The 12336-nt window shown below is 39.5% G+C and overlaps 1 protein-coding gene across 2 annotated transcripts in view; it reads right to left on the bottom strand.

Annotated features, from left to right (window-relative positions):
* OXR1 (oxidation resistance 1) overlaps positions 1-12336 on the bottom strand; it is a 454493-nt gene that overhangs the window by 227423 nt on the left and 214734 nt on the right. For both annotated transcript variants that reach the window (XM_027131593.1, XM_027131595.1), the window contains exon 3: positions 8959-9155. In XM_027131593.1, the coding sequence (XP_026987394.1) occupies positions 8959-9155 (197 nt within the window). The remainder of the gene's footprint in view (positions 1-8958; positions 9156-12336) is intronic.

The following is a 12336-nucleotide window of genomic DNA, read 5'->3' as shown; positions in this document are numbered from 1 at the left end:
GTCCTGTAATTGAAACCAGCCTAACTGATTTCTCAGAACTGTATCATTTATCTGCTAGAATGTTTATAAAAATTGTATAAGGTTTAAACACATTTTACAGAGTAACTTTTCTATCGCCCTCCTCCATTAACCTGTTTTATTTTTCTTCAAAAACTTACTATTCATTGACAATGAATAACCAGTTGCTTATTTATTCCCTGTTTTTCCCACTAGAGTATAAGCACCTGAGTGCCTGGACTTGGTCTTATTTTCTCTTGTATTAGTGGCACTTTGAACAAGGCCTGGTTTGTAGTAGGCATTTAATAAACATTTATTTAATTAATAAGTGAATAGGTTAATAAATGAAGGAACATATTTTCATATATGAAAAAGTTTGAGTTAAACACATCCACCAAATAAACCCAGAATTTGTTTATCTGAATATAACTGGAAATTACTGTGTAGAGAACACTGACTGATTCATCATACATGGTATTCCACAAAGAGAAGGTGATACAGTGAGATTAATATAGAAAGGACAAAAGGTAGAGACTGACCCACGAGGGCAAACAAGAGATTAAAAGGCGTGAGCAGACTGTTAGTTCGCTTGACAAGGTGAGGACCTGCACGGAAGTCTCAACTGAAGGAAAGTTCCAGAAGTATTATGCAGACACCTGTTATTCAAGGAGCCCCCTACTGGCCCTGTTTGGAAGCCGTGCTGAGCCAAGAACCAAGGAAGGCTAACTTCAACCCTTTTCTGCCTTGTCTTTGAACTTGCAGAGAGCATTTAAATAGCATAATAAATGTGAATTGGTTCAGCCACTATGGAGAACAGTATGGAGGTTCCTTAAAAAACTACAAATAGAACTACCATATGACCCAGCAATCCCACCACTGGACATATACCCTGAGAGAACCAAAATTCAAAAAGAGTCATGTACCAAAATGTTCACTGCAGCTCTATTTACAATAGCCTGGAGATGGAAACAACCTAAGTGCCCATCATCGGATGAATGGATAAAGAAGACGTGGCACATATATACAATGGAATATTACTCAGCCACAAAAAGAAACGAAATAGAGCTATTTGTAATGAGGTGGATAGACCTAGAGTCTGTCATACAGAGTGAAGTAAGTCAGAAAGAGAAAGACAAATACCGTATACTAACACATATATATGGAATTTAAGAAAAAAAATGTCATGAAGAACCTAGGGGTAAGACAGGAATAAAGACACAGACCTACTGGAGAACAGACTTGAGGATATGGGGAGGGGGAAGGGTGAGCTGTGACAAAGTGAGAGAGAGGCATGGACATATATACACTAACAAACGTAAGGCAGATAGCTAGTGGGAAGCAGCCGCATAGCACAGAGAGATCAGCTTGGTGCTTTGTGACCACCTAGAGTGGTGGGATAGGGAGGGTGAGAGGGAGGGAGATGCAAGAGGGAAGAGATATGGGAACATATGTATATGTATAACTGATTCACTTTGTTATAAAGCAGAAACTAACACACCATTGTAAAGCAATTATACCCCAATAAAGATGTTAAAAAAAAAAGAAAAATGAGAATACTTAAATTACTAAATTAAAAAAATAAACAAGGGTATATTACTACTGACCTTCCTTATAATAAATAAGTAAATAAATAAATAAATAAACAGCATAATAAAAGGGAGCTTTAAATGTAACACATGACACCATTAAACTCCTAGAAGAGAACACAGGCAAAACGTTCTCTGACATAAATCGTAGCAATGTTTTCTTAGGTCAGTCTCCCAAGGCAAAAGAAATAAAAGCAGAAATAAACAAATGGGACCTAATCAATCTTATAAGCTTTTGAACAGCAAAGGAAACCATAAACAAAACAAAAAGACAACCTAAGGAATGGGAGAAAATATTTGCAAATTATGCAACCGACAAGGGCTTAATTTCCAAAATATACAAACAGCTCATACAGCTCATTATCAAAAAGGCAAACAACCCAATCAAAAAAATGGGCAGAAGATCTAAATGGACATTTCTCCAAAGAAGACATACAGATGGCCAACAGCCACATTGAAAAGATGCTCAACATTGTTAATTATTAGAGAAATGCAAATCAAAACTACAATGAGGTATCATTTCACACCAGTCAGAATGGCCATCATCACAAAGTTTACAAATAATAAATGTTGGAGAGGGTGTGGAGAAAAGGGAATGCTCCTACACTGTTGGTGGGAATGTAAATTGGTACAGCTACTATGGAGAACAGTATGGAGGTTCCTTAAAACCTAGAAGTAGAGTTACCATATGATCCAGCAATCCCACTCATGGGCATACATCTGGAAGAGACAAAAGCTCTAATTTGAAAACATACATGCACCCCAATGTTCACAGCAGCACTATCTACAATAGTCAAGACATGGAAGCAACCTAAATGTCCATCAACAGATGAACGGAGGGACTTCCCTGGTGGTCCAGTGGTTAAGAATCCACCTTCCAATGCAGGGGACGCAGGTTCAACCCCTGGACAGGGGACTAAGATCCCACATGCTGCGGGGTAACTAAGCCTGCGCATTACTGAGCCCGCATGCCACAACTAGAGAGCCTGTGTGCCGCAACTATAGAGGCCACGTACTCTGGAACCCGTGCGCCACAACTAGAGAGAAGCCCACGCGCCCCAGCGAAGAGCCTGTGCACCGCAAGGAAAGATCCCACATGCCGCAACTGACATGACACAGCCAAAAATAAATAAATATTAAAAAAAAAACCCAGATGAATGGATAAAGAAGATGATATAAAGATATGTACATACACACACACACACACACACACACACACACACACACACACAGAAAATGGAATATTACTCAGCCATAAAAATGAAATAATGCCATTTGCAGCAACATGGATGAACGTAGAGATTATCATACTAAGTGAAATAGGTCAGACAGAGAAAGGCAAATATCATATGATATCACTTATATGTGGAACCTAAAAAAATGGTACAAATGAACTTATTTACAAAACAAAAATAGACTCGTAGACGTAGAAAACAAACCTATGGTTACCAAAGGGGAAAGGCGGGGAGGGATAAATTGGGAATTTGGGATTAACAGATACAAATTACTACAAATAAAATAAGGACCTACTGTATAGCATAGGGAGCTATATTCAATATCTTATAATAACCTATAATGGAAAAGAATATGAAAAAGAATATATATATATATACACACACACACACACATATGTATATATATGTATGTAATGTAACTGAGTCACTTTCCTGTACAACAAATTATCACAACACTGTAAATCAATTATACTTCAATTAAAAAAATAAATTAAGGGCTTCCCTGGTGGCGCAGTGGTTGAGAGTCCGCATGCCGATGCAGGGGACACAGGTTCGTGCCCCGGTCCGGGAAGATCCCACGTGCCGCGGAGCGGCTAGGCCCCGTGAGCCACGGCCACTGAGTCTGTGCGTCCGGAGCCTGTGCTCCGCAGCGGGAGGGGCCACAACAGTGAGAGGCCCGCGTACCGCAAAATAATAAATAACTAAATAAAAAAATTTAAAAAGGGTTTTGCTAAATCTAACCTTTTTCTAATTTCTAACAGATTTAAAAGTTGTAGATCTTATTCATTGTTCTCCACAGCAGGGGTTCCAATCCTTCTCTCACGCCTGGAAGTATTCAAAGCTCTTCTTTACACTAAGCTCTTGGCCCATTTCCTCCCTCCTCCTCCACTGAAAAGGGCAAGGTTCATCTCCACTACCTCCACCAGCAACCCCCCTCCCTCCTCTTTGCCGCCCCCAAAGCTTATTTAGCACTTACTGTGTGCCTTCCACTGTACTCAGTGTTAGGATTAATGACATTAATGCCATCCTTTGCTACTCATAAGAATTGAGGTTTGGTATGGAGACATGCTAACACAAGAAGATAAGGAAGACAGCTAAGTGCTGGATGTCAAGGCAGCGAGAACGGAGGGTGATGAACAGTGACTAGATCTATGAAGCCAATAAAGAGCCCCGGAGTGCCTTTAAGGTCTGATGTGATTTCTCCATCTTCTGGATTCCACAGCACTTTGAGTGAACCTCCCCTGCCCTCCGCTACTCCTCACTCATCCCCCCTACCTCTGGCCCCACCCATGGCATTGAGAGCATCTGTCTTGTATTCTACTCACTGGTGTGCCTATTTTAACCAAGCACTCCCTCCCCCACCGACACGTGATGAACACCTCAAGAGCAGGGATCTCTGTTTTACCCTTCTTCTTATTCTGAGCAGCATCTTCGATGAGGCCTTCACACAGCTGGGTCTGATGGAGGACTAATCAGCATTTGGTGTGTCACTGAATGACTCTGATTATGGAGACATCTATTCAAGACCTGTCCCACTTCCTAACTGTCAAGCGAAAAAAGTCTCAGAATGGAAAGACATCAGCACATTTTACTAATAGTCACAGATGCTGGAGAGAGATGTACGAACTCTGGCTTTAGATTCTGAATCAAGGAATGAATATTACATGGATTTACAAGCCCAGCTTAGGGAGTGCTGGGACACTTCTGGATTCTGCATGCCGAGTCTTCTTCACTATCTCTACATCTGCTTTAAAACTCTTTTCAGAAGTCCTTACATGTAGTTCTCTAAATTAAATGTAGAGAATACATGGAGTATTAAAAATATGAGTCTGCTATTTGGTTTCATTTTCCATCTTTAAGTAGGGACTATGTTTTTGAAGGATATAGGTTTCTTATATACATTGTTAAACTCAAGTAGTTTTACTGAGCACAAACAAAAACTGGAGTAGGGAACAATTCTATTCTGTTTTCATCTGTTTACCCATTAGAGCCAGTCCACTAATTTGATATTATATTATTCTAGTTCTAATTAACACTTTTATTTAAAAATAATAATAGAATTGTAAGTACCTGAAGGACTTCAAATATCTAGTCCAGTTGTAAGTCACAACTCATTAACAGACCATGTAGTCAGTTTCGTGTGCTGAGATTGCATTTAAAAAAATGAAAATAACGATCAGAATAGATAGTAAGGAAATGTTCTCAGGAAATTTTTTTCAGCTATGTTGGTGGTTGAGTGTGCACTGGGTAAGTGGTGTACAATGTGTTAGGCAGAATTCTAAGATGGTCCCCAAGATGCCTCACCCCTGTAAGGTACACACGTGTGTGATCCCCAGGCCTGTGAATGTGATGGACATTACTCCCATGATTAGGTTTTATTGACTTCGAAACAGGAAGATCATCTGGGTGGCCCTGACCTAATTGCATAAGCCATTTAAAGCAGAGAGCTTTCTTGGCTAGCCCAAGGAGAGGAAACTAGAGATTCATAAGAGAAGGATTTGACATGCAGTTACTGGCTTGAAGATGGAAGAGGCCACATGGCAAGGGAAGAGAGTAGCCTCTGAAAGCTAAGAGTGAGCCCCAGCTGACAGCCAACCAGGAAATGGGGACCTCAGACCTACCACTTCAAGGAACTGAATTCTGCCAACAAAAGGAATGAACTTGGAAGCATACATTTCCCGAGCCGAACCCACCTCCAGACAAGAACTCAGCCCAGCTAACACCTTGATTTTAGCCTTGTAGATACCCCGAGCAGAAAATATAGTCATGTTTTGTGGATTTCTGACCTACACAGCTGTGAGCTGATAAATGGGTGTTGTTTTAAACAGCTAAGTTTGTGGTAATTTGTTTCACAGCAATAGAAAACATATACAGTACTTCATATGGTCAACTGTATAATAAAAAGCGAGCAAGAAAAAATACTCAGAAAGACTGATTTGGTCTAAATCTGTCACTGTCCAGATGAGAAGGTTAAGGTCAAGTGATGGTAAGTAACTGTGCAAGATTATGCAGTTGGTAACAAAAGCAGCACAGAACAGACTCTTTCTTCAGCCACAGTCCTGATATAGTGGTTACTCTCCTTTTAATTTAGCTGAAGCTTCATGTATCTCACACCAATAGAGAACAGCTTTTCCTCTGCTTATATCAAAACAATGAAATTTTATTATACTTCTTATAAGATGGATTGTTTTCCTATAAAAGGTAATGAGTTTATGCCGTGCCATTTTTTTTTTTTGCTGCTATAATTGTTTTAACATGTTTCTGTTATTAGGAATAATTAAGGACCTAAATCTATTGTCTATACAAGGAGGCAATCATTTCTATTTCCTAGAGTTCTCTCAACAGGAAGTAGATCCTATACATAAATGCATGAGGGATAAAAGCTGTGAGATCAAAAGAAATTTCTAGAGAAGCTACCGCAGCCACTCATTAGCCACTAAGAGACATTTAAATAAGTCCAAAATTTTCTAGTTCTTTTTTTTAATTTAAAAAGTCTTCAATTCCTAGAATGATTACTTAACTATAGTACTGCACTTCATTGCTAAACTTAAATGTAGTAGCAACTTGGCCACAAGAGGGCTCCCAGGTTTTTCCAGTTGCGTGAGCTATAAATTGAGACATTGAAAGATATCTTTAAATGAAAGGGCATGTTGGCTGGTGGATGGGTTAGTTGGCATGGTTTCCTTAAGTGAAATTTTCTGGGGATTGCAGTAAAAATATCACTCCACTGTATCACTCAAAGAAACTCCTCGGGCTCACCTCTCTAGACGGGGATGGTATCCTTCCGAGTGACATAAAAGGCAGACTCTAAAATGTCACAAGAAGGTTAATTTCATTCACAGAGTTGGCTATCTCTGGCTCACAGTTTTTTCTTTAATTTCTTTAAGGTTCTATCCCTCATCTAAAAAAATAGAGAGTATAATACTTACAAGAGTTGTGAGGATCAACTGAGAGAGAAGAAAGGAGCTTAATGTGTGCCTAGTATTTGGAATTACCAATAAATGGCAGTTATAATTGTTGTTGTCTTTATTACCAATACATTTACTAAGGGATACTGAAATAGGCTTGCTTTGTGAAATGATCTTTCAATATAGGTGATTACGTGGTTGCTAATATTTCAGCCTTGAAAATGTCTCCAGGTCTATTTTAACATACAGACATGCCACTGACATTGCTTATGAATCAAACTGTTGCAAATCCAAAAATAAACATTCACTAGCTGTAGGACTACTTAAAATAACTGATAGTTCATCTTTCTGCAATCCAAACTCACCATTTAGAATTCTATTTTTCAGGCTTAGTTGTTTATTTACATTGGCCAAGCTGGGGGTCAATGTTTTACCCTCATTTTCTCATCTTTAAGGAATATTGAGTTTATAAGATAAACTTTATTTTCTGAAGGCAAAATATTGTCTTCTTATCCAGTTAATAAATCAGAAAAGCAGTAGATGGTAGTGGACATGTTGAAGGGTGGGAGGAGAGGACACTGGAAAATGGAGAGAGAAGCAGTTATGTAAACGTCACGGGCTTTTCTAGTTGATTGATTTTTAGAACTCTGCTATCATAAGTTTTAAAAATGGAAATATGTACCTGTCTACACTCTCGTATATCAGTTCTCATTATCGCTGACCACTGACATCCTCAAAGACAGCATGCTTGTTGTCTATTAAAAAATAAGACTTTAACATCTTCATGTGGAAAAAAAGGAAACCTGAGAGTAGATATAGGAAGAAGATATAAAATGGTAGGAAATGGTAGAAATCTGATCTGATTACATTTCTAGATAGAGACACTAAAATATCTGAGAAAAAATTCCAAACATCCCATAATGGGGTGGTGGGGTGCTGGATACCAAGAACAACATGACCCCTTTGATGTAACTTTAGTAAAGCCATTAAGCCAACAGTGTCTACTATTAAGGACTTTGGTGATGACCAAATCTCTCCAAATGAAATAATAAGCAACAGCGAAGCATCCATCTTCTTCCTGGTAGATTCATCTCCCCTACACGTCACCTCTACCATACATATGTTTAGCAACTTGTGTCTCAATTAGACCTAAAACACTGAAAATTGTTATTGTGAGTTAAATATCAAGGCCAAAGACGTGATGAACAAATGCTGGCGCGTAAAAGTTGGTGATTCGACTTATTTGAATTGATCACCTCTAACACTCCAATTAAGTGTTAACGTTCAAAATTACAGGATATTATTCTACCTGGGAAAAAGGCGGCATAATGTCTGCAAGACCCTATCCACAGCCTACTACCCTGTCATACATTGGGATCTGGACGTGATTCAATCTCTCCAATGTGAAGTAACGTGCAAGGTAAAAACGGACCTACAACATAATCTGTCCTTCCTCAGAACGTAATAATTTTCTATTTTCTTAGTGGCTTTGTTAGTTACAGGCTGACATCAACCACTGTCTCAACAACCTGACAGAACAGGGTCAGCCACTTGAAAGCCTGGAGGGAGAATGAAAAGAGCAAAAACCGAAAACCAAAAACAAAAGCGGCGCCCGGCTAAAGACTGGCGGAAATGAAAAGAGTAGCACATAAGCTTAAAACTTGGAAAACCATATATATGTAATTTACTTCTCTTAGGCAGGATATAGAAGGTCCTCAGGCCTACTCTCTTACTTAACTTTGCTGAAGGTGTGCAGTATTTTTCCAACTCCATGTTCAGACTGTATGAGATGTCCACCATAAACCATCAGAAAGATATACAGTCGGCCCTCTGTATCTGCAGGTTCCACATCCACGTACTCAACCAACCAAGGATTGAAGATATTTGGGGGGGAATATCCAGCAAGTTCCAAAAAAGCAAAACTTGAATTTTCTGCACATCCAGTACTATTTACATAGCATTTGCATTACATTCGGTATTATAAGTAACCTAGAGATGATTTAAGGTATATGGGAGGATGTGTGTAGGTTATATGCAAATACTATGCCATTTTATATAAGGGGCTTGAGCATCCTTGGATTTTGGTGTCCCTGAAGGGTCCTGGAACCAGTGGATACTGAGGGAGGACTGTACACGTTATATAAACAAGGGACATTTAACCACAGCCCCACACATTCACTGTGCTGTTTGGATAGACCCCATCTATTCACTTGCATAAATCGTGGTGCTCACCAATGGTGTAGAACCTCTTCAGCTCACTCCTTCGGGAAGGATGCTTCTGGGAATTTGCTGCGTTGTTCTGCTCTTCTTCAATGATGGACGTCTTGGGTGTGGTGGGTTTACTGGCTTGTGGCATTTGCTTTCCTGCACCAGCCAAAGGGTTGAACCCTGGAGCAGTAATATCCACCGACTGGGACTTTTTCTTCAACCTACAGGTAAAGAATACCGCATGCTGTAATTACTGACTCTAGAGAAAGACACACTTTCTTCATATTTATCTCCACCATAATTGCTTTCAACAACTGAGTTATACTTGGCCTTGAAAGAGAACAAGGTATGTTCAGAAATTACAGACCTTCCCTACAGTATTTTAAATTCTTCAAATATTCTTGAAACTAGTGGGGAAGAAAATCTTCTGTCTAATCATTCTGAAAGGTTTCATTAAAATATATTAAAATATAAGGTGATAAAAAGAAGACCTTTATTTTTTGAATAGCAAATAAAATGTAACTTCAGACAAAGACAATGCATTTGACTATTGCTTGTACTTTTGAAAGGAGTGTTTTTTAATGCTAATGCAAAACATTAGTTAGAAATAAATAATTGCAACCCAGAAAAGAATAATGAAATGCCTATCTGTATAACTAGAGGCTGCCAGTGCTTTTCTGTTTCATCGGTAACAGCATCTTAGCTGGAAAAATTATAGCGTTTATACTGTTTCTCCAGATACTCTCAATGACAATAAATGTATTGCTCACTCCTGCATTTTAGAGAGCTGACATCAGGCCTAACATGGAAAGCAAAAGGCCACGTACGCATGAGAATATTTCTCTTGGTATAAAAATAATTGGTAAATGATATGAGTTAAATTCAAATACTTCAAGCTACACAACTTGGTATTTGTAATGCAACTGAACCCTAAGCCCAGCTTACTCTAGGCCCTTGCTTCTTCTGGAGGCTAATGTTAAGTGTCATTTTTCAAGTCTTAATTCCCTACAGAAAGCGAGCTGGCAGTTTTCTTTATCAGTTATGGTAGTCACACCTGCAAATGTGGAATTTCCTGAAAGTTTCATACACCTTCACACCTACAGGTTTTATTCAGGCCTTTCCAGTACATTAGCTTCCACTTTCTGCCCCACAGTCAGACTCTGCTCCTGCTTCTAGACTCGGCTTAGATGTGGTCTCCTCTGGGCAGCTTTCAATGACATAGACCTTGGTGGCCTGACACCATTCTGCATAGGAGGTTATTCATAATGAGCTCTCAATAAGCGTTTATTAAACTGAATTTACCAGAGCAAAAGCTTTGTTAAAGAAATAAAATATATCAATTAGTAGAAGATTCTTTAATGAAAGCAGTGTTTACTGAATTTTAGTCATTGAATTATCACCTGTAGGATATCTGCCATCTTCACATACCACCTATGTTACCTACTTAATATTCATGAAAATTGACTCGCTTTATCCAAATTGCCAACAAATATATTAACAAGTGCTCAACAGCACTAGTCATGAGAAATACAAACTAAGACCACACTGCAGTCATGAACAGATCTACCAAAAGGGCTAAAATGTCAAAAACATGGCATGAAGTATGGTGATAAGCAGCAACTGGAATTCTGGGACACTGATGGTAGAGACCACTTTGGGCAAATGCCTGCTTAGCTGAAGGCATGCATCTTTTGACTCACCAATTCTATTCTTAGAATTTATCCTACACAAATATAGGCGTGTTCACCAAAAGACCCAGTTGAGAGTATTCACAGAAGCACTATCTGTAACACACAAATATCAAAAACAGCCCAAATGTCTTACCAACAGTAGAAATGCATAAGTGAGTTATGATGATACTTACATAGTGGAATTTTATACAGCAATGGAAATGAACAAACTACAACTACTTGCAACAACATGGATGGTTTTCATAAAAATAATGTTGAGAAAAGGAGACAGATACATAAAGGCACATGCTCTAGGATTCCATTTGTATAAAGTTCAGATAGAAGCAAAACAATCTATGATATTAAAAGTGTGGGTAGGATAACTGCTGGGGGAGTTATTACATTGATAGAGACATGAAGGGCTTTCTGGGATTCTGGTACTATTTTGTTTCCTAATCTGGGTTCTATGTATTTACTTTGTGAAAATCTAATGATCTATGGTTTCTGCATCTTTTCTGAGTATACCATATACTCCAATAAAAAGTCTCCATCTGAGGGCTTCCCTGGTGGCTCAGCGGTTGAGAGTCCGCCTGCCGATGCAGGGGACACAGGTTCGTGCCCCAGTCCGGGAAGATCCCAGAGGCCGCGGAGTGGCTGGGCCCGGGAGCCATGGCCGCTGAGCCTGCGCGTCCGGAGCCTGTGCTCCGCAACGGGAGGGGCCACAACAGTGAGAGGCCCGCGTACCGCAAAAAAAAAAAAAAAAAAAAAGTCTCCATCTGAAACTGACTGAATTTTTAACTTATGCATTTACAATGAAGATTACATATAGTTACTGAATGGCTGCTTGCTACAAAAAGGTGACAGTAGAAAGAAATAGAATGAAAGTCTTGGCCTCTAGACTCCCAAAGATGGCCAGAGTAGAGCGAATCTAAAGAAGGATCCTTTCCTCGCTGGGGATGGCTATTCCCTATCCCCTATCCCCCTGCTTTTCATGAACTGAAAGGGACTATTCATTCATTCCTTGAATGGCTACTCTGCACCAGGCGCTCTACTGGGCACCACGGATACACAGTGAGCAAAAGAGGCAAAACACCTGCCATCATGGAATCCTCATTCTTATAGAGGGAGACGAGTAATAAGCAAAGAAAGAAACCAATAGATAACAAATCAGGTGGCAAAAAGTACTGTGGATGAAAATAAAGCAGAGTAAAAGGGATAGCAGACAGAGGTGTACAGGCATACTATTATATAAAGGAGAGCCAAGGTAGTGCTCTCACACCATCAGACTTTTGAGGAGAGACCTGAAAGAAGGAGCCATGAGCATATTTGGGGAGCAGCATTTCAGCAAATGGGGAACCAGGTTTTTTTTGTGTTAGAGGAACAAAGTGGCTGGAACAGAAAAAGGGAGGGGAAGAGAAACAGGAGATGAAGTCAACAAGATGGTGCTGGGGAGCAGGGGAAAGAGGACAGATTATACAGAGCTTCGAGGTCATTCAAGAATGAGGCCCGGAGAGGATGTGAGCAAAGGAGAGATGGCACGATGACTGTATTTTAAAAGAATCACTTTGGTTGCTTTGTTGAAATTAGGTTGAAGGCTGTATTTCCAACTTAAGCAAACTGCACGCAATGTCCTTCAAGGAATCACCACCAAAAATCACCTACAACATACAAATCAACATACAACCAAGTATGTCGTAATGTTCAACATACTTAAGGAAACAAGGGTTTACTT

Source organism: Aethalodelphis obliquidens, unplaced genomic scaffold (genome assembly GCF_003676395.1).
Source record: "Aethalodelphis obliquidens isolate GAN/ISIS:26980383/991018 unplaced genomic scaffold, ASM367639v1 scaffold39, whole genome shotgun sequence".
NCBI classification, from domain to species: Eukaryota; Metazoa; Chordata; class Mammalia; order Artiodactyla; family Delphinidae; genus Aethalodelphis; species Aethalodelphis obliquidens.
This window is presented reverse-complemented; position numbering and strand designations above follow the sequence as displayed.